General features: G+C 37.7%; 1 protein-coding gene across 1 annotated transcript; it reads right to left on the bottom strand.

The window, feature by feature from the left end:
- Positions 1–8845: 8845 nt before the first annotated feature.
- BMP10 (bone morphogenetic protein 10) lies at positions 8846–20781 on the bottom strand. The gene is made up of 2 exons (XM_007521259.2): positions 20364–20781; positions 8846–14317 (listed from the first exon to the last, which is right to left on the bottom strand). Exons 1-2 carry the CDS (start codon positions 20695–20697, stop codon positions 13377–13379), a joined length of 1275 nt encoding a protein of 424 aa, XP_007521321.1. The 5' UTR covers positions 20698–20781; the 3' UTR covers positions 8846–13376.
- Positions 20782–21117: the final 336 nt, after the last annotated feature.

Genomic DNA, 21117 nt, shown 5'->3' with positions numbered 1-21117 from the left:
GAAGTAGGAGAGAGACACCTGCAGCCCTGCTTCACCACTCACAAAGCTTTCCCCCTGCAGGTGGGGGCCAGGGGGCTCGAACCCTGGTCCTTTCACACTGTAACATGTTGCTCAACCAGGTGCGCCACCACCCGGCCCCCAGATTTAATTCTTAGAGTGTCTACAAAGTCACTGCTTCTATTCTTTCTGGACAAATGAGGGAACTCAGGCATAAAGAGGTTAAGTAACATTCCAAGGTTATACAGCCAGGAAGTGGCAAAGTTGGGACTCAAATGCAAGCAGGCTCTAGTTAAATACAAAACCACACTGCCCTCCACAGGAGTAGAAAAGAAGCAGATCTGGCTGAAGGACGATTGCTTGATAATCTGTAGATTCCCTAGGCTTGTAGTCTAGGGACAATTTAGTTCTCCCTCTCTACCTCTAGTCAACTGTGCACGTATGTGTGCAAAGTATAGCCAACTAGTAAAAGCTTCAAGAATTGTTCATTTGTGAAAAATGTGACCTGGAGATCTTGATTTTTCTGTATCTCCATATTTCTCCTCCAGCCCCTGCTCTCTTTTAATTTTGTTAGTTTTGATGTCACTAGAGTTTCTGGAGTATCTACAAGACTTGGAGTAGACTGTGGTATTACTCATACTGAGGGGACATAACCTGAAGAAAAGTTTCTCACAGTTTATTTTCTACCTCTCATGTTAGTACTGTCCCATGGATCAAGTTTGGAACTTGAGTTCCACATTTTCATTTTTCAGTTTACAAATTAAGCCACAGAAAGATGAGGAAAAACATTTAAAGCCATTTAGTGAGTTAATAACTAATATATTTCTAGATAGGGGCTCTTTTGCTATAATAGAGGTCAAATTATTTTTGTAATAATACTAAAACATTATTTAAAAATTCTTTATTAGTGATTTTTAATACTGATTTATAAAATTGTAAGATAAAAGGGATATATTTCCACACCTTTCCCATGACCTCGAGTTCTATATCCCCTACTCCCCAGTTGGAAACTGCATTAGTTCTCCCAAGATCATAGATATGAGTTGACTATTATTTCTGTAACTATTTATATATATTTTCCCATTTGTTTCTATGGTCCTGCTATCTCAGTCACACCTACTACTTATGAGTGTAGCCACCACCACTACCAACCCCCCTGTAAACCATTACTGCCCCCCCCTTTTTCTCTCCGGGTCCTGATGGATTGGAGTTCAGAGCCATCTAGTCATCTTCCCCTAACATTTACCTCTCTGGGAGTATGAGCCAGATTTCTTTTTTCTTTTTTTCTCCTTTATGGGGGGGGGGGACAGTAATGGTTTACAGCTGACAAAAAAATATAGTAGTAGTCAACACCCATACAGAAGCCAGACCTTCCACCTTCTGCACCTATAATGTCCCTGGGTCTATACTCCCAGAGGGATAAAGAATAGGGAAGCTATCAGGGGAGGGGATGGGATATGGAGTTCTGGTGGTGGGAATTGTGTAGAGTTGTACCCCTCTTATCCTATGGTCTTTTTCAGTGTTTTCTTTTTATAAATAAAAAATCATTTTTAAAAATACAGTAGTTGGTAATGAGTAAGATTTCTCAGTTTTTCACATAACACTCTAACGTCCACACCATACCCCTCCCCCACCCCAGGTCCTCCTCTGCCATCATGTTCCAGGACCTGAACACTCCCCCTGACCCCAGAGTCCTGTCCTTTGGTTCAATACACCAAATCCAGTCCAAGCTCTGCTTTGTGTTTTCCCTTCGTCCTTCTCCTCCTCCTTCTCTTCTTTCTCTTCCTCCTCCTTCTCTTCTTTCTCCTCCTCCTCCTTCTCTTTTTTCTCCTTCTCTTCCTCCTCCTTCTCCTCCCTCCACCATCCTCTGCTCTTCCTCCTCCTCCTCCTCCTTCTCCTTTTATTCTCTTCTCTCTCCAGGTCTTGATGGAATTGAAGTTCAGATCCCCTTCCTCTAATATTTACCCATCTGGGAGTATGGACCAAATTTCTTTATGAGGTGCAGAAGGTGGAAGGTCTGGCTTCTGTAATTTTTTCTTTGATGGACATGGGTATTGTCAGGTTGATCCCAACCTAAAACATTACTTTCTATCATCACTCTCATTCTCTCATATTTCTCTTTGTATTTTTCCAAAGTCTACAAGATATGTGATGATACTGTCCAATGAAATGTGTCAATATTGTGCTGTATATTAGTGTGACTAAATATAAAGACTTCATAAATGTGATTGAAGACATCACCTTATAATTAACATTTAAGAAACTATCACTTATTTGTGTTTACTATAGTATTGAAGACTAATTATTAGAATTACTTGTAAGGGCTATAAAATATCTTCTTTTCTTCAATTACAAATGTGTAAGTGATGAAATTTTCTTCATAAACTTTAACAAACAAATTATTGAAAATGGATCACTGCAGAACCAAGCATGTTAATCCAAAATCATCTACTAAACCAGATATTGAAGAGAGTTACAAAATTTGTTAACTAGTATTAATATTCTCATGACATTAAATTTTAAAAACATATAAACATTATTCACAAAATGTTATGTATAATAATTTGCAGCAAGCTTATTCTTTTTAAAATGGACAAATATACATTAAAAATTTTCAGCATTCATGTCTAGCATAGCAAATATCAATGGATACAGCCCATAAAAACACAAACTTTGGGGGGGTCTCTAGTACTTTTGAAGTCTATATGGGGATTCTTAGTTTTAAGTTATTGTGCTAGTAGCAACAGTGGCAGTAGCTCTAAAGGACAAATTAACTATAGGTAATTGCTTGCATCTCATTTTATTGGTGCAGATCAGAATTAGCAGTATTCTCCAGTCTGTGTCTTTTTGATATGCCTTCTATTACCATGAAAGAACAATTATAGCAAACTCTTTAATATCCTTCATATGTGAATCCCTTGCTATGCTACCATAGTTTCATATTTTTTTCTTTGTTAAGCCAGTTAAGAAAAGCTACATCCTCAAATGGCAGCTGTGGATCCAAAAGCATCTACCAAAGATAAGTAGTTGTCATGGCAAAAAACAACAAACCCAAAGGTGATGGATCATGGGACTTGGTTATTATACTTGCTGTGTGAATCCACACTGCCTTCGACATTTACTTAACTCTACATGTAGCTTTTCAACACCATGTCCTGCATTGTTTCAGAAGCACTTGGCTTCTCATTTTATAACTTCACAAGCCAATGACATTCAACCATATTATATAGATCCCTACGTATTAAGTAATATACTGTGGCAGTACTTATTTGTTTAATGACTTCTTCAAATATACTCATGAAAGTTTGGGGGGGAAAGAACAAAGTCTAGAAAGATCTAGAATCTTTGGCCTTTTTTTAAAAATTAATTTTCATTAACAGGCATTCTGAAATAAATCTTAGGCTATGATTTAACTAAAAATATACTGGTTGTGTAAGATTTATGTGAGATGTTATAATTAATTTCCTGGGGAGAAAGGGTGACTTGCAATGCTGTTGTTGCTATTGATATACAATTTCATATTTCACATCTGCCTTCATTTTCCAGTGGCATTCTCCCTGTGTGCACAACTGTCTATGTCCAAATGTTATACCAGTAGTGGTGTACCCAATTGAACTCACATGTTACCATGCACACAGACCAGGCTTCAAGCCTCTGCTCCCCACCTAAAGGAGAAAACTTCACAAGTAATGCGAGATTGCAGTTGTCTTTCTTTCTCCTTCTGTCTCCTCCTTCCCTCTCAGTTTTTCTCTGTCTATTGCAAAAAATTGTGTGTGTGTGTTTACATGTGAATGTTGTGTATTTGTCTTGCAGGCACCAAGCCCAAGTAGTCACACTGGTGGCAATTAAAAAAAAAGTCCTAGGGTTCATCTTAATAATATTTTAACCCAACTACTTTTTTATTGATTTATGGTTTATTTTTATTATTTTTATTTTTTATTTATTTTTTAAAATATTTTTTTAATTTTTAATTTTTATTTATTTTTTTAAAATATTTTTTAAATTTTATTTATTTATTCCCTTTTGTTGCCCTTGTTGTTTTATTGTTGTAGTTATTATTGTTGTTGTCTTCGTTGTTGGATAGGACAGAGAGAAATGGAGAGAGGAGGGGAAGACAGAGAGGGGAAGAGAAAGATAGACACCTGCAGACCTGCTTCACCGCCTGTGAAGCGACTCCCCTGCAGGTGGGGAGCCGGGGTTCGAACCGGGATCCTTATGCCCATCCTTGTGCTTTACACCACCTGCGCTTAACCCGCTGCGCTACAGCCCGACTCCCTGATTTGTTTTTATTGCTACCAGAATTATTGTTGGGGTTAAGTGCCACTTACCCTTTTTTCTCCCTTTCTTTTTTTTTTCCCATGAAACAAGTGATAGAAATTGAGAAGGGAGGAGGAGACTGAGAGGGAAAGAAAAAGAAAGATACCTGCAGACCTGCTTCACTGCTCATGAAGTTTCTCCCCTGTAGGTGGGAAGCAGGGGCTCAGACTTGGATTCTTGTTTATGGTAATATGTGCCACTGCCAGGCCTCCCTAACTCTCTCTCTAATGATACTGCTTCTAGATAAGATCACACAATGAATACTGGAGTTTAGGGCTTCAATACACATTATTGAGGAGACAATTCAACCATAGTAACATCCATTTAGAAAAGTAATAATACTACAAATTGAAAACTATGGAAGCAACATTCATGCATACAACTGATAGAATGTATATGATTGGGCGTAGCATGCTGTAGAATAATTTGGTAGTAAATCTCAGAATGGTATGTTTTAAATGTGTACATATTTTTCTCCAGCAGTTGCATTTTTGTGAATATAATAGGATCACAAATAAGGAGTGTTGATATGGAAAATAGAAACTTTGATGGTATGATTTCCAGAGAAATAGAGAAAATGCTGGATGAGCAGTTAACATGGCCAAGTAGATTTCAGCCTCAAGTTTCAAGACTGCTCTTCAACAATAAGTTCTGTTAGGCTTGATGTTGTCCTCTGAATAGCTCTTTGGGAGAATGAAGGGGAGCACTATTTCCTTTTCCTCTGGCTCCTGACATTCCTGTAACCTCTGTGCAATCTTTGGCTAAAGCTGCTACGTTTTACAAATGAAAACATAAGACAAATCTGAATTTCAGATCAGCAAAAGACACATTTTTAATGTGTCTCATTCAGTAGTTGAGGCATATCTACACCTCAACGTAAGTTTTGTCTGTTGTAGATTCAAATTTAACTGATCATCCTGTATTTTATCTGGCAGTCTGACACCTATTCCCAAACTGCTCAAACAAACAAACAAAAAGTCAACCTGGGAACCCTGAGGAGCTAGGAAACTGTGATATGATTCCATGTCACTCAAGCATAGTCTCAGCTGTGCTTTAGAAAGAATTAAAAACAAAAAATTAAAAAACAAAACAAAACACGTGTAAGTTGCAGCAAAAGATGTAATAAGATTTGGCCTCATGTAAATATTATGTTCATTAAAACAGATGGATTTGGAGCATAAACAAAATAACTGCAGGGGGGCTGGTTTTTGTTCTGGCTGGCTTTCTTAATATAGTAACTCCGTTCCCATCCTGTTAGCACTCTTTCCTTATCAAACGTTGAACTGGGGTATAAGGAAGTTTAAATTACCAGTGGCTGGAGATTCATTTTCTAAACACTTGAAACAGATGGCTTATTGCCTGAAAAGCATGCTTCTTTTCAGGGAAAGGAGTATTGAGCTTGGTTATTTCAGGAAAATAATGTTGTTGCAGCTCACGCACTCACATCAAGTTTGCCACATTGATGTATGATTTCCCCTTGTCCTTCTGCTGGTTTTTCCTACTGGATACAGGTCTGGTTTTTTTGTATGTGTTTTCTGAGATCTTATTGGACATTGCACTGGACAAAACTCTCATTATTCCTCTTGTACAGCTTCTCACAGCTTTATAAAAACAGCAGTAGTCTTGCAGAAAACTTTAAAATGTCATCATTTGTTAGTATGGAATCGATAATGTTGAACTAGCTAACAGCTGAGTTGCATTGAAGTTAATGAAAGGGTGTCATTTACTTAGGGCCCTAGGGTTCAATCTACGTTCACATGCTGCATTTAGTTGCCGTATCTCCTTAGTTTTCTTTAATTTGTAAGTTTCTCAATCTTTTTTTTTATACTCCACTGATTTTTTAAAAATTTCTTTCTTGGGGGGGATAATAGTTTACAGTCAATAGTAAATACAGCAGTTTGTACATGTGTAACATTTCCCAGTTTTCCACATAACAATATAACCCCCACTAGGTTCTCCTCTGCCATCATGTTCCAGAACCTGAACCCTCCCCCCACCCACCTCAGCGTCTTTTAGTTTGGTACAATACACCAACTCCAGTCCAGGTTCTGCTTAGTGTTTTCCCTTTTGATCTTTCTTTTGTTCTTTTTTACTTTTATTTATAAACTGGAAACACTGACAAGACCATAGGATAAGGGGGTACAATTCCACTGATGTTTTTAAGATGTACAGTCTAGTTAGGCTGTAATATATTTTTTTAATGGGTTCCAGTGGGTACCAATTGGTTGGACAGTTTGACATTTTACACAGGAATGATATTATGAGGTTACAACTGAATTGATTTTGTTTATTATTTATTATTTATTTATTTATTTATTTTGCTTCCAGGGTTATCACCGGGGCTCGGTGTCTGTACTACGAATCCACTGCTTCTCACAGCCATTATTTCTCCCCATTTTATTGGATAGGACAGAGATAAATAGAGAAGGAGAGGGAGATAGAGAGTGAGAGAGAAAGGTAGGAACCTGTAGACTTGCTTCACTGCTTGTGAACCTTCCTCCTGCAGATGGGGAGCCAAGGGCTCAAACAAAGATCCTTGTGTGGGTTCTTTCGCTTGGCACTGTGTGCATTTAACCAAGTGTGCCACTGTTTGGTCCCCCAACTGGGTTTTCTGTTACTGGTCCCATGCTATGCAAGAGAGGTGATTCTGTGCTATGTGGGAGAAACTTTTCTGCAGAATACTGATTTGACAAGGTTATTTTATGTCTCCTACCCAAGATTCTTGACTTGAGTAGAATGCCCTGACATTTTTATAAGGTCTTCAGAGTAAAAATGAATCGGAGTGCTTGTATGTTTCTAAACTGTCTTCTTGGGAGAGACGAGCATTTTGGATCTGTGTGAATGGCCTAAGGAGGGTTCAAGGAGGGCAAGAATTGCTTCTTGCAAACTGACAGTTCAGGAGAGTGAGTCGGAAATAATCTCATAATCCATTTATAACCACCCAAGTTAACAAGCTCTCACCTCCAAATGGGCTCCTTATTTACAAATAGTCACTTCTGTACTAAAGTGGGCACAAATCCTTATGACTATAGTCACATGCAGCCTATCTCATGGAGTTATTTTCTGACAGCACTACAAAGATCAGTTTACATTAGCAACACCATAAGAGTCTGCAACTTATTATTAAATATCTAGTCTAAACTTTAAGTTTTTTTTCTGTTACTACACACAAAAATAATGAACAGTTGTGCAATCTGCCCAATGCCATTCCATTCTGTATATAGATAAGAAACTCCTAGAACAATGAAGGCTACTCCCATGCTGCCTTGCTCAGGTCAGATCTCATGTGGAGAATGGCTCCAGGCACCACACTATGGAAAGCAACCATAAATGGAAATATTTGTAGAAGAAAGTGAATTAGTTGCTGCAAAAAATCAAAATTAAGGGAGTCGGGCGGTATTCATAAACATTTTGTTTATGAATGCAGTGTAATTAACTGCATCTTCATTTTAGTCTAGTATTTACTACATGGATTTGGACATAGAGAATAAACAAGTTTTTCACATGAACATAAGTGCAGGTGCCACAAAGTGCAAGGACTGGCATAAGGATCTGGTTCGAGCCCCTGGCTCCCCACCTGTAGGGGAATCGCTTCACAAGAGGTGAAAAAAAAAAGTGAGGTGCTTTTTAAATTATCTCCTAGGCATGAAGTTCTTTTTTTTTTAAGTATTTATCATATTTATTTATTCCCTTTTGTTGCCCTTGTTGTTTTATTGTTGTAGTTATTATTGTTGTTGTCGTTGTTGGATAGGACAGAGAGAAATGGAGAGAGGAGGGGAAGACAGAGAGGAGGAGAGAAAGATAGACACCTGCAGACCTGCTTCACTGCCTGTGAAGCGACTCCCCTGCAGGTGGGGAGCCGGGGTTCGAACCGGGATTCTTATGCTGGTCCTTGTGCTTTGCACCACCTGCGCTTAACCCGCTGCGCTACAGCCCGACTCCCATGAAGTTCTTTTTAAATATTAATCAATTTGGGGGTAGTGAAGGGAGAAATTGTTCAGGAAAGGGAAAATAGAGAGGAGAGAGGTGAGAGAGACACCTGCTGCACTGTTTCACTTCTTGTGAAGACTCCTCCAATAGGTGGAGAAAAGTGGCTTGAACCCAAGTCCTTGTGCATTGTAATATTCAATCAGGTGTGCCACCTCCGGCCCCTAGGCTTGAAATTCTATGAAACCCAATTAGTAATATGAGCAAAATTGGATGTGAATATTTTCTCCAAATTAATTCTTATTCTGCCTCATTCCAAATTAAAAACAAAAAGAAATGGTTCTCAGCTACTGACAAAGATGAACTAATTTAATTGTCTGTGTATGTTGGGTATGCATGGGATTTATATAAATGTGTGTAAAACAGAGAGCCACATAATAAAAGAATCCTCCTCTCCAGTGAGTCCAATTGAAGCTAAACCAACTAATTGTCTTTCCAGGCCATGTTCTACTTATGTGGCAGGAACAATCATTCTATGTGAATATACTCTGAAACATACATGTTAAAAAATATTTCAGCTTCAAGAAAAATAGACTACAAATAATTATCATCAAAATAATTCTTTAATTTATTTAACAAAAATTTTTTTGAATACAGTTTAATTAACTTCATCTTCATTTTAGTCTAGTATTTACTACATGGATTTGGACACAGAGAATAAACAGGTTTTTCACATGAACATAATATAGTATATTGATTCAATATGACCGTATCACTAGCTTCTTTCTCATGTTCATGGAATTTGTTTGGTGGGCATGAACACACTCTCTTCTCCGCTGTGATTAGGCCAGGAATTCACAATCAATTGGTCCTGTGTGATAGAATCATGCTGATGACAACATCTCTGATAAGATTTTAGCATACACCCAGAAACACCACTTTTAGCTGCTCTTGTATAAAGTTATCCACCCTGCTTTTATTTAATTGGTGAGATCAAAAGTCGTTTTGGAGGATAAGAAAAAAATACAGTCACAGTTATGTTTCCTTTTCACAGTAACTGGAAAGAAATAATTATGACTTAGGGTAATTTTGGAAAGTCCTTTAAAAGGGCTTGTGTTACAGACAAATTGTAAATGGGTATTTTAATGATGAACTTTACGGGCTGTCAATAAGTCTAGTAGAGAAAAACGTGTGAAAGTCCTTTTATGATAATGTCTCTAATTTGGAGATTTCAGATATAATCAAAAATTTGCTAATTAGCAAATAATTGGGGGGGGGAGTATCTACCATTAATTTCCCAGAGTTAAAATTAAGCAAATGGAAAAATTAGGCACTTTGAAACTGATTCTTTTGGGAATCATTAAGATAACAATCTTTATATTATTAGTCACTGGTCCAGTGTTGGGCAAATTTGCCTAGTTTCTGATTGGTGGATCTGTGAAGCCAACAGATGAGAGAGTAAGATCCAATTAAGTACTGTCTTCATTCACTGAGCAGCAACCACAGACCTTTGCAATCTGATAACATTTGCCTCTCTTAATTGACAGTGTCAGTTCCTGGAACACATTGACATTTTTGGTTCATGACTTTCTGAAATCCCTACACTTTAGTTAAAACTGTACTATTTACAGGTCAGTAATATCTCAAGGACTCACAGCATGTCTGCCAGACATAAAAAATACAAAGTTATTGCCAGCTTATAGTAAGGCTCTTTGAAAATAACAGGAAATTTTGATGCAAAAAGAGATGAAAACATAGCTCATATTTTGTAAAGGAACCATCATTTGAGAAAGATAATATTTGCAAAGTACTGAAAACCATATTATCCAAGAGGGAATCACAAACATAAAAATAAAATATTTATTGATCTACAATATATTACAAAAATAAATAACCCATCAATAAATAGTAGGAAGCCTGGAAAAGTTTACATGATATTCTGGTTGTTGGCTACTATGTCCCTCTGCTATAATTATCCTTAAGAGTCAGCTATATCAATATATATCTTCAATGATGAGAATTCTGACCTAGAGTGTATAGAAAAGACGGGTGTGGGGTATAGCAAATGTGTAAGTCCAAAGAAGACACTAGGAGTCTTACTTTCCTAAAGATCAGACAATTTCATGGTTATGTGTTGGTATAGTCATGGACAAGAGGTGCAGTCATGCTTCAAAACAGCAACTAGTTTATGTCTTTTAATTTTTGAAAGAAAGGAAAAATGCAACTAGCAGCATGCAAAATGTGGCTGTCTTTGATCTTTTCAGAGTCAAGAAGAAAATCATAGAACTACATGTCAATGCTCGTGACAGGACTTCTGCGGGAATCTGGCAGGGCAGCTGAGGGTAGTGGAGAGAGCAGGCCTGTAGGTAGTGACCTATGGTCAGCTGTGAGGTCCTGAGAGCTGTTTAGTTTTGGGGAATTTTGTATACTGATTAATGTCATATTGATAGCTTGAAATAGGCCATGCAAACATTGTTTAAATTCACAAATAGGACCACCCTCCCCCTCACCATCCCTATTGCTGATTGTAAAAACATTTAACCGCAACCACTGTCACAAATTTTAGAAATTAAAATAAAATCTTCCTTGATTTTATCTGACAGGAACTATCCTGTTCAGCTGAGGTTTTACTGCATGTCCATTACAATGTTCTTTAGAAAGGATAAGTACCATAGAGTATACAGTAAGTACAATGGATTACCCCACTGAGGGCAGTAAGCATAGCTCTTTGAAGGCAATTTTACACACACACACACACACACACACACACACACACACACACACACACACACACACACTCACACACTCACACACTCAATCTTATGTGCAGTTTCATATGGAGACTATTCCATAAGTGAATGATTCTGGCCATCTTCAGTTATCAATCATTGTATACCCACTAATGGTAAAAAAGAAATAATAATAACTCTCTTTCAATGGCCTCCCAAGGATTTTCCCTCAGGACCAATGGAAATGGAAATATAAAACTAACATCCAAATTGCTCCAAATCTTTGAAGTTTCTTTGTTTCATTCTTTTTTCCTTTCTTTCTTTCTTTCTTTCTTTCTTTCTTTCTTTCTTTCTTTCTATCTTTCCTTTCTTTCTCTCTTTCTTTCTCTTTTTTTTTTTTTTTTTTTTACCAGAGCACTGATCAACTCTGCCTTAAGATAGTGTAGAGGATTGAACCTAGGACTTTGGAGTATCGAGCATGAATGTCTTTTTTGCATAACTATTATATTATCACCCCCCATCCTGTTTGTCTGTTTTTCTTTCTTTCATTCTTTTTTTTTTTTTTAGTGTAATGTTTGTGAGAGGCTGATTGTGTCCAGGGTTAATAAAAAGATCAAGACTTCTGAAGAAAGCATTGCATTAAAATGGGTGAGTGGGGGAGAGTGCACTGAAAACTGAAGTTCTACTGAAGTTGCTACTTCCCAGGATCAATCCTGGGAGTGGCATTTGGAATCCAAGACAAAGACTAGAGTCCTTCCAGCCAGTCAGCTGCTGGCACACCCTTTGGACCTCTCCAGTCCTTTAATCCCTGTCATTTCCATGTGTTTGCACAGTGGGGAGAATGAGAAGGCTTCAGGACTTCTTCCAGGGGAAAACCTGACTACAAAAATAGGGCTTATCTATTGGATCATTTTTACCTGTGTGTCTACTTATTGATTTTTGTATTTGAATGTATCTTGAGTTTTTTTCTTTTTTATTTAAGTATTAAACAAGAGGTTTCCTAGGGGCCACCAAATAATTTACTTAAGTAGTGTTGCTACTTTTCCACTGAGAGACTTGGGTTCAACTCCAGGTCCCACTGTACTGAAGGAAGTTTGAATTCTGTAGTCTCTTTGATTCTCTCACTATCTCAATTTTAAGAAGTTTCATAAAGATATTTTTAAAGTAAATCCAAATTAAGTGTCAAGAAGGAAACTAGAAATTAGATCACAAACTCCTTTCTTCCTGAGAGAACATGTTTTCTTATGTTGCTCTCTAGTCTGTGGCAGGGAAAATGAAAGCTAGTGAGACAGGGACACAGGAATGAGAGAAGAAACATGAAGTGCTTGGTCACAGAAGAAAGAGGGAAAAGATGGAAACCAGCAAACACAGTAGTGTAAGCAAAAGTGAGAAGTGTTATGAACTGAAGAGAGAAATAATAAGAAGTAAGGATCCCAACAGGAGATCCTTTCTGTTTCTCTTTCTATTGGCCTTTGGTAATTTTGTTTGGTCAAAAGATTTAATTGTTGAATTAGAACTGCCTATAATTTCTCAAACACATCATATCATACTTCAGTCTATGTCTTTCTGCCCCCTACTTCAAGTCCCCCTCTCACCTCCTCTACCCTCTGCAGCATTAGAGTCAATACATGTGGCCTTCCTGTCCTGTTACTCAGCAGAAGATGTCATCCTGAGATCTCCCCTGATTTCCTTTTTTGACCAAAGGTGTGACCTCTAGAACTCAGTGTTCCCCTGCTTAGTTTGTTGCTGTTTTGTTTTTGTTTTATGTTATACCTTAACACTATTGCCTCATAAAGCTATTTGGTTTCTGTATCAAATAACCGCTACTCTGAGAAATGCCAGAAATTAGTTGGCAAAAGTTACATTTCTACTTCCAACTGTGCTAGCAAATCTAACACTTCCTGTGATGGCTGCATTCCTGGTGAAATTATTTTGACATAAATCCAACTCAAAGATGAGACTAAGAACCTACCACCTGCTTTTTTATATAGACACATCTGATTGAGTCATGCATATATGTGAGTATAATTTGCCTCTACAGAACCAAGTGGGTTTTAATGGTTTATCTATATACACATATAAATAGAAAACAGCTATATTTTGACAACATATTTCTTCTTAAAGGTTTTTTTTCATAGTGACACAGAGGACAAGTAATGTAGGTTTGTTACTTGTGTTAAAGATAGCATTGCCAGAAAATGGTAAGTCCAAAGTGAAAAAAAAAAGCAAATTGGATAGAAGGAACAGGACTGTAGAGTACAGATCTGTATTTCTGACAGCAAGCTGACCTGTTAAATTCTGTTAAGGCCATGAGTCTCTGTGAGCTGTACACCCTTATTAAATAATCTCATTAAATATGGACATAAAATGTACACATTTACAGTTATTAAATAAACCATAGAACTCCTATCTACAGCCACATTCAGAGACGGCCATGCCTTCATATTTAAACTTGTAGGTGACAACACCTTTGTCTAAATAGAGGATGGAGATAGGCTCTAACTTGGTGGGCACACAACAGGCTTTAGATGCCTTCTGGGAATTCTTGAGATGAACCAAAGCCTGAATAATTGCATGCTTTGTGGGTGTGAGATGCTCAGCCAGGGGGTAGTTGCAAACACCACGACATTCATAGGCTTCATACCCAGGCGGGGCAATGATCCAAGAGTCCCAGCCAATCTCCTTGAAGTCAATGTAGAGTGGGGTCCTTTTGCAGTAGTTCCCCTTGGCATTCCTCCTGATCCGGGCGGTAGAGTCATAAATGATGTTTGACCTCATCTGCAGTAAAGCTTCTTCCCCAGGTTCATTGGAGAAACCATCTAGGCTCAGGTTGTCCAACTCCAAAAACTGCTCATGAGAGATCATTTCATTTAGTTCTTCCTTCCTCTCTTTCTCATAGCTTTGGTCATCAGAAAACACAACTATCAAAGGAACATGCTTATTCTGGGCACTGGTGTCTATTTCAAGTTGTCCCCAGCCAATGCCCTCATTTTCACCAAATCTGCCCTCAATATGGACCTCCAGCTGGTGGGTGGAGGAGCCTGACTTTTGCCAACGTCTGATGGCATCGGTGAGGTCAAAAGTCTCCCACTCACTATTGGTTCCATAGATCTCCCCTGACACCAAAGCCAACATGCTTCTTTCCCCCTCATTGTCCCCTTTGCTTTCTAGTACTTCAAAAATGGTAATTTTCCGGTCTACTCCTTCATACATCATGCGATCTCTTTGTACCAATGTGTACAGTCTGAGTTCAGCCATGATGACCTCCTCGTGGTGAGGGATGCAGACATTGAAGAGGAGAGGGTATTTCCGCAGCCCATTGAAACTCTCTGGTTGAGAAAACAGTTCTGGAAAATAAAGAAAAAAAATCAGATGCTTAACATGTCTCAGAGGAAAACATGCTTATTTATGTAATAAGAGGGCCTGTCCATGCAGGAAGTTTGATACAGAGAGAATGAGGGAAGAAGATCAATGAAAATAAACACCATGTTAACATTCTGGGACACAGAAAATACTGAAAGGTCAGTGGTAGAATGCTAAACTTAGTTAAGAAGCCAAGACTAAAGTGGAAAAATGGTTGCCTAATGAATGGGAGAAAACTCACCCTGCCTTGTTTATCAGCCTCAGAACTTGAGAACTAGAGGATACTTTAGAAACTGTGCCCTTGTTTTTTTTCTAACCAATGAGAAGCTATCAAATGGGATATATGGCAGTCTTCTCTGAAGTTTTGCAGGGTTATGAATTTCACAGCTTTTCATATCCCCTGCCACATAGCTGACTGGACACTAGTCTTCCTGAAAGACCTTCATCTAGACCAAGGATTGGTGAACTGTATAGCTCATGGGCCAAAAAGGGCCTGCCACCTGTTTGGGAAAAATTTATTGGTAGCCTTAACCATTGTCATTTCTGTGCTGTCTGTTTCTGCTCTACTACATTGGCAGAGGTAAATAGTTGCTGCAGAGAACTCATGGCCCAGAAAGCCTAAAATATTTGCTACCTATCCAATCTTTTCCAGAAAAAGGCTACAGGTGTTCACTCTAGAGAGCAAAAGCTGACAAAGCCAACAAGATAACTCCATACATTCAATTTTGGTTATGTGGTCCTGTATGGGGAGGTAATGTGGGGGGACACACTTTGTAACTAGATTGGCTAATTTAGACTAGAATCTTTAGCAGCTGGGTGGACTTTAACACATCTAAATTATTTTCGAATATTTACTAAGTATATTTTTAAAGGTCCTTTGTTCTTGGAAACACATTTGTAACTACTATGGTATTGACCTCCTACCTAAGAATTTTACAGAGTTCAAAACTCCAGTACTTTTGTCCTACATAATATGTGTCTTAAAAGGACCCCTGTGGGCATCTGTCATCAGTCAAGGGATTCTTTGACAGCTGAGTTTTCTATCATCTTTGGCAACAAGTTTATAACTACATAACATGTTCAAGAACTTGTGATTTCTGTATGTTATCACCTCTATATTATATTTTTTAATTTTAATTTTCTTTAAATTTAATTTTTAAAATTTTCTCTATCCAATTTTATCTCATTATTTTTATATACACCACTTTATTTATTTTAGTTAGTGTAGTTAGTGATTTAATATTGTTTAAAAAATTATCAGATAATAAGGGTATAATTTCACACTGTTCCATCTACCAGAGTTCTGTGTCCCCATCCCCTATGTAATATACCACTTACTTTAGACTTGACCTAAACAGCACTACTCCTAAAATTAAATATTTAAGGTTATAGTTCTATTTTTTTCTAATTCGTAGTGATAAAAATACATAATGATTTCTCATAATTCGCAGCATCTTCTGGTAGCTTCAAAAAAAAAAGCTTCTCAAATACTTCCAGTGAGCAATGGAAAGAATTTAAATTCTTTAGCATAATTTTCTAGACTATAACCATTTTTTTCTTAGTTTATTTTTAATGTATTTATTTTGTTGCCACCAAAGTTATTGCTGGAGCTCAGTGCTTGTACCATAAATCCATTGCTCCTGGTATATATATATATATGGAGAGAGAGAGAGAGAGAGAGAGAGAGACTCTGTTTCACTACAAGTGAAGCTTCACCTTGCAAGTGGGGACCAGAGACTTGAACTCAAGTGTCTGCAAATGGTAACTTAGGGGCTCTATTGGGTGCCCCACTGCCAGGCCTCTATTACCAGGTTTTAGTCTCTTGATCCAGTCATAGTTCTTATTCATTCTCTATAGCACATGGGTCATTTCAGTTGCTCAATTGAGATTAGATTACAATTCAAGAAATTGTAAAGACTCCTATTCAAAGTAGGCTATTACCTTCCCTTGCCAAAAGAATCTTTGCTTCATGGTATACTGTACTACAAAGTTGTGTTCCTCTGACCATTGGAAAGTCATCTCTCCTCATACTCACATTTTCAGCTACTATTTATTTATGAAAAGTTTTTCACCTCTTTCTCTGGAAGTTCAGTCATTTCTGGGTCACTTGAACAATCACACTCTATCTCTCCTTTGAACCTTACTACTCATGCTCTTGTATTTCAAATGAATTTTATTTTTTAAATATTTTTATTTATTTATTAATGAGAGGGATAGGAGGATAGAGAGAAAGAACCAGACATCACTCTGGTACATGTACTGCTGAGGATCGAACTCAGAATCTCATGCTTGAGAGTCCAATGCTCTATACCCTGCACCACCTCCCAGACCACATGTATTTCAATTGATTTTGAAGTGTTTCTTTTTAATTTTTAATTATTTTTATTTATTTATTTATTAGATAAAGACAGCCAGAAATTGAGAGGGGAGGGGGACAGATAGAGGGAGAGTGACAAAGAGACACCTGCAGCTGTTTCACCATTTGTGAAGTTTTTCCGCTGCAGGTGGGGACTGGGAGCTTGAATTTGGGTCCTTGCACATTGTAATGTATGCCCTACCAGGTGTGTCACCACCCAACTCCTTTCAATTGATTTTGTATTAAATTTATCTCCCCAACTAGATTGGCATGCTGCTGGCGTGTACTGTAGCTTAAAGTCTCTTTTATGTCTCCAAACCACCAGGAGTTCTTAAACAGAAGTAATTCTTTAAAATATTAGTGATTACTTTGAACAACAAAACAGTTTCTAGCATGATTATATTTATAATACATCAAATAGCTTGAGAGATGTCACTCTTCCTTACCCCTGCCTTTATAAGAATGGAGGAAATTCCCTTGGGTAGGTAATATGAAATGACTAGAAATGAAATAGTCTGACAGCTCTATCCACAAGAAGAGTGCTAAGTAGTGGCAGAAAGGGATTACAAGGGAACACAAGAAACATTTGCTGATGATGAAGATATTCACTATCTTGACTATAATGTTAGTTTCAGAAGATGTTTACATATGCCAACACCTACCAAATAAGTATGTCCTATATTTTTACTTTATTGACACCAGGGTTATTGCCACTGGTGCAAGCCTGCACAATGAATCCACCATTCCCAACAGCAATTTTTCCTTTTTTTTAAAAATCTATTTGATAAGACATAAAGTAATAAGGGAGGAAGAAATAAGGGAGAAAGAGAGACACCTGCAGACCTGCTTCACCACTTGTGATATTTCCCTCCTGCAGGTAGGGAGTCGGGGGTTGAGCACAAGAATAGAAATATGTGTACTTAACCAGGTATGCCAATTTATTGTATGTATGTTAATTGTCCTTCAATGAAGCTGCTAAAAATAAGTTCAGCATGCACAGTGCATATGCAAAAGCAGTATATAACAGATAGAGATGCTAAACATTTCAGGAGAAATGAACTAATGGTTGGTGAGAAAATTTCATGTGCCAGATGCTTTTCAAATATTTTCTTGATTAATTCTTACAGTGACCTTACAGTTCAGGTATTCTATTAATCTTACAACAGAAGAAATTGAACCTCAGTCAACTGAAGTTGTTATAGGAATTGAATTCATGCATTTCCTGCCTTGAGGGTGTCATTTGTTTTTGCCTGATTAGATAGCTTTGGCCTTTCTTTCTTTCTTTCTTTCTTTCTTTCTTTCTTTCTTTCTTTCTTTCTTCCTCTCTCTCTCTCTCTCTCTCTTTTTCTCACTCAGGAAGGTGTAATGAGCAGATCCAACACCACTCAAAAGGTAAACAGGAGAAATAGCAGCATCCAGCAGACTGAGTCTGCTGCAGGACTTAGGTCCTTGGGTCTGCACCTTCCCACCTGAAGACTGACAGAAGCATGGTATCTGGGCTGTCCTCTGAGAAATCTTCTCTTGTCCTCACTTTTTTCCAACACTAAGAAGTTCGTTGAGTTCTATTTCCTGGCTTAGATCCTCCATGGAAAAGTGAGAGCTGAAAGCACTTCTATGTTCTCCTGGGGATATGAACATTCTCCCACCTATAAGCTAAATTCAGTACTGAAACATAAAATTTTTCATGGAAGAAAGGTATTCATTTTCAATTCAAATCCACATCCAGAAGAAATCTGTGATTACAGAGGCCAGGTGGTAGCACACCTGGTTAAGTGAACACATTACAATGCACAAGAACCCAGGTTCTAGCCCGCAGTCTCCACCTGCAGGGGGAAGCTTCATGAGCTGTGAAACAGTGCTGCAGGTTTCTCTCTTCCTCCTTGTCTCCCCTCCCTCTCTCAATTGCTTTGTCTTTATCCAATAATAGCTAACTTAAAATATTAAGAATTTAAAATAGAAATCTGTTATTACAGTGTGCCTTCCCATCATATTACTAAATGTTACTAAGTAACACTCCGTATGTTACTAGGTATTACCAAAATTGGTGGTCACTTCAGTTCTAAAAGTAAATGTGTATGAGCAACACCTATTCAACATTTTCTTCAGTGCCTAAAATTTTTCCGTAGTTTTCAAAGGTTTATTTATTTTCATGAAGAAAAAAAAAGATAGAGACTTAGAGCAATTTTCAGCTATGGCATATGGGGGTGTGAGGGGCTCACTCTGGGATCTCAGGGGTGCATAGCTGCTTCACGGTCTCCTCAGCCTTAGAACTTAAATTAATTTGTAATATCTATCATTAATTAAGCACTTGATGGAAATGGAATGCTTTCTTACCTCTTTTGAGTTACCCCACTGTATAACATATGTATATTATCCCTAATTTACAGATGAGAAGACCGAGGTTCAGGGGAATTAAGCTAAATATTCACTACTAGCAAGTCAGTCCACTCTCAGAATTCTGAGCTCTGAGCTATCTATTTACCACTACTTTCTACTTCAAAAACTACTGACACGTGGTGCGGGAGGTGGCACAGTGGATAAAACATTGTACTCTCAAGCATGAGGTCCCGAGTTCAATCTCCAGCAGCACATGTACCAGAGTGATATCTGTTTCTTTCTCTCTCTCCTGTCTTTCTCATTAATAAATAAATAAAATCTCTATTAAAAAATTACTGACCAATAGTTCTCTAAAATTTCTTTTGCATGTGGTTAATGATTATAAAAATATGCTTGGTAGATATTAGATAATAAGTTTATTTAGACCCATATCCTTTACCAAAAGTATTCAAGGAATAAAGCATTACTTAATAGCAGCATATTAAACAAAAGATCAACCTCCTATATTTTACAATTAGTTACTGGAAGTAAATGTGTGGGAAGTGAATCAACATAAAATTCCTTGCATTGTTTTTCAAAAAGACAGAAAGAAAAATGAATCAATTAAGTCATACATATTTTCCAGAGAATATGAACAGTGCCTCCAGGAAGTGCAAGTCACATCAGATGCAACAAAACTTTAGGGGGAAAAATATCCCTAAAATATCTTATCATTCTGTTTGAGCATTTTTTAAGATAAGGCCATGAAACTGAGATTCATCTGAAGTTTTAGCAAAACACAAATCACAACTTTGTTATTTCTTTCTTTTTTAAAAAATATTTTATTTATTAATGAGAAAGGAGGAGAGAAAGAAAGAACTAGACATCACTCTGGTACATGTGCTGCCAGGGGTTGAACTCAGGACCTCATGCTTGGGAGTTCAATACCTTATCCACTGTGCCACCTCCCAGACCACCAACTTTGTTATTTCTATCTTAAGGTGAAATTGCAGTCAGTTAAAACTCAAATGTAAACTGAGGTCTATCTTGAAAATGACAAGAAGACATAGCAGTAAACCAGCATTTATCTTTTGTATTAATTTCTGTCCAAAATAAAACTTTTGAAAAACACAGTTATGTTATCAAAGTTGTAGACATTTTATGGTTTTGCATAGAAAGATAATTACTTAATAATTTTTATATCACTTGGGAAATGACAGTTTTCAGACATCTGTGCTCAGAAACACTTTTCTAGATGTATCTGCCTATATATATGTAATTCCCAGCCATTGTAAATTTATTTATAAATTCATGAAAAAAATCCAAGCCAAATTTTATTAATGAAAATGTACACCTACCTTCATTCTTGAAACTCCTAATGATGTTGGCAGAAGGCATAGAGCTTCGATCAGTTGCAAATTTGTTGTAGAGTTCCAGCATATATTCTGGTGGGTCAACCTTGGCTGAATCCTGCATAGGAATATCAGACAGGTTTAATGACTTGAGAAACTCTTTCTTCATGCTCTGCAGCAGCGTAGTAAAGTCAACTCCATCTTGCTCTGAGAAGACATCATCGAAGAGGGGCATGTCTTCTTCCAGAGGTGACCGCTCCAGGCTCATGATGGGGCTTCCAGAAACCCAGTGAGCCATCAGGCCGAGGAGAGCACACAACTGCAGAACCAGAGAACCCATGACTCTGCTCGCACACCCAGGCCAACCCAGGAAGGTCTAGCTCTCCTGAGCCCCAAGTGGCAGTTTTATCTTGCGGAGTGTAGATGTCTCGTGTCACTGGAGACAAATTTGGATACTCTTCCTCACTCTCTCCTCCCCCAACCACTCTTCCTCTCCCCCCAAAAGTCAGGTTGCAGTAATTGGATAACAAAATCCCCTATAGGGGCCTAGCCTTTCTTATCTCTGTAGTGTAAACTTGTGCACCAGATTTTGTTTCTATCTTGCAATCCCTTTTTCTTTTAATGAGCATTTTGTAAACATTTCTACATTCTAACACTGGCTGAAAGATTGGACAATTTTCTACTTGCTAAAGTTCTGCTTTTCTTGCTTTCAATTCACTTCCTTTTGGCAGGAATGTCTAACTTTTGCTTCTTTGTGGTT

The sequence above is a fragment of the Erinaceus europaeus genome, chromosome 3 (genome assembly GCF_950295315.1).
Source record: "Erinaceus europaeus chromosome 3, mEriEur2.1, whole genome shotgun sequence".
In the NCBI taxonomy this organism is placed as follows: Eukaryota; Metazoa; Chordata; class Mammalia; order Eulipotyphla; family Erinaceidae; genus Erinaceus; species Erinaceus europaeus.
Note: the sequence above shows the minus strand (reverse complement) of the source record. Positions and strands in the feature narration are given on the sequence as shown.

What these genes read in the sequence shown, in the direction of transcription:
- BMP10 (XM_007521259.2), bottom strand. Translation starts at nt 20,697, where the DNA reads ATGGGTTCTCTGGTTCTGCAGTTGTGTGCTCTCCTCGGCCTGATGGCT. An exon ending in TAGGAGTTTCAAGAATGAAG is followed by an intron (nt 14,318 to 20,363) that starts GTAGGTGTACAT and finishes TTTATTTTCCAG; the next exon opens with AACTGTTTTCTCAACCAGAG.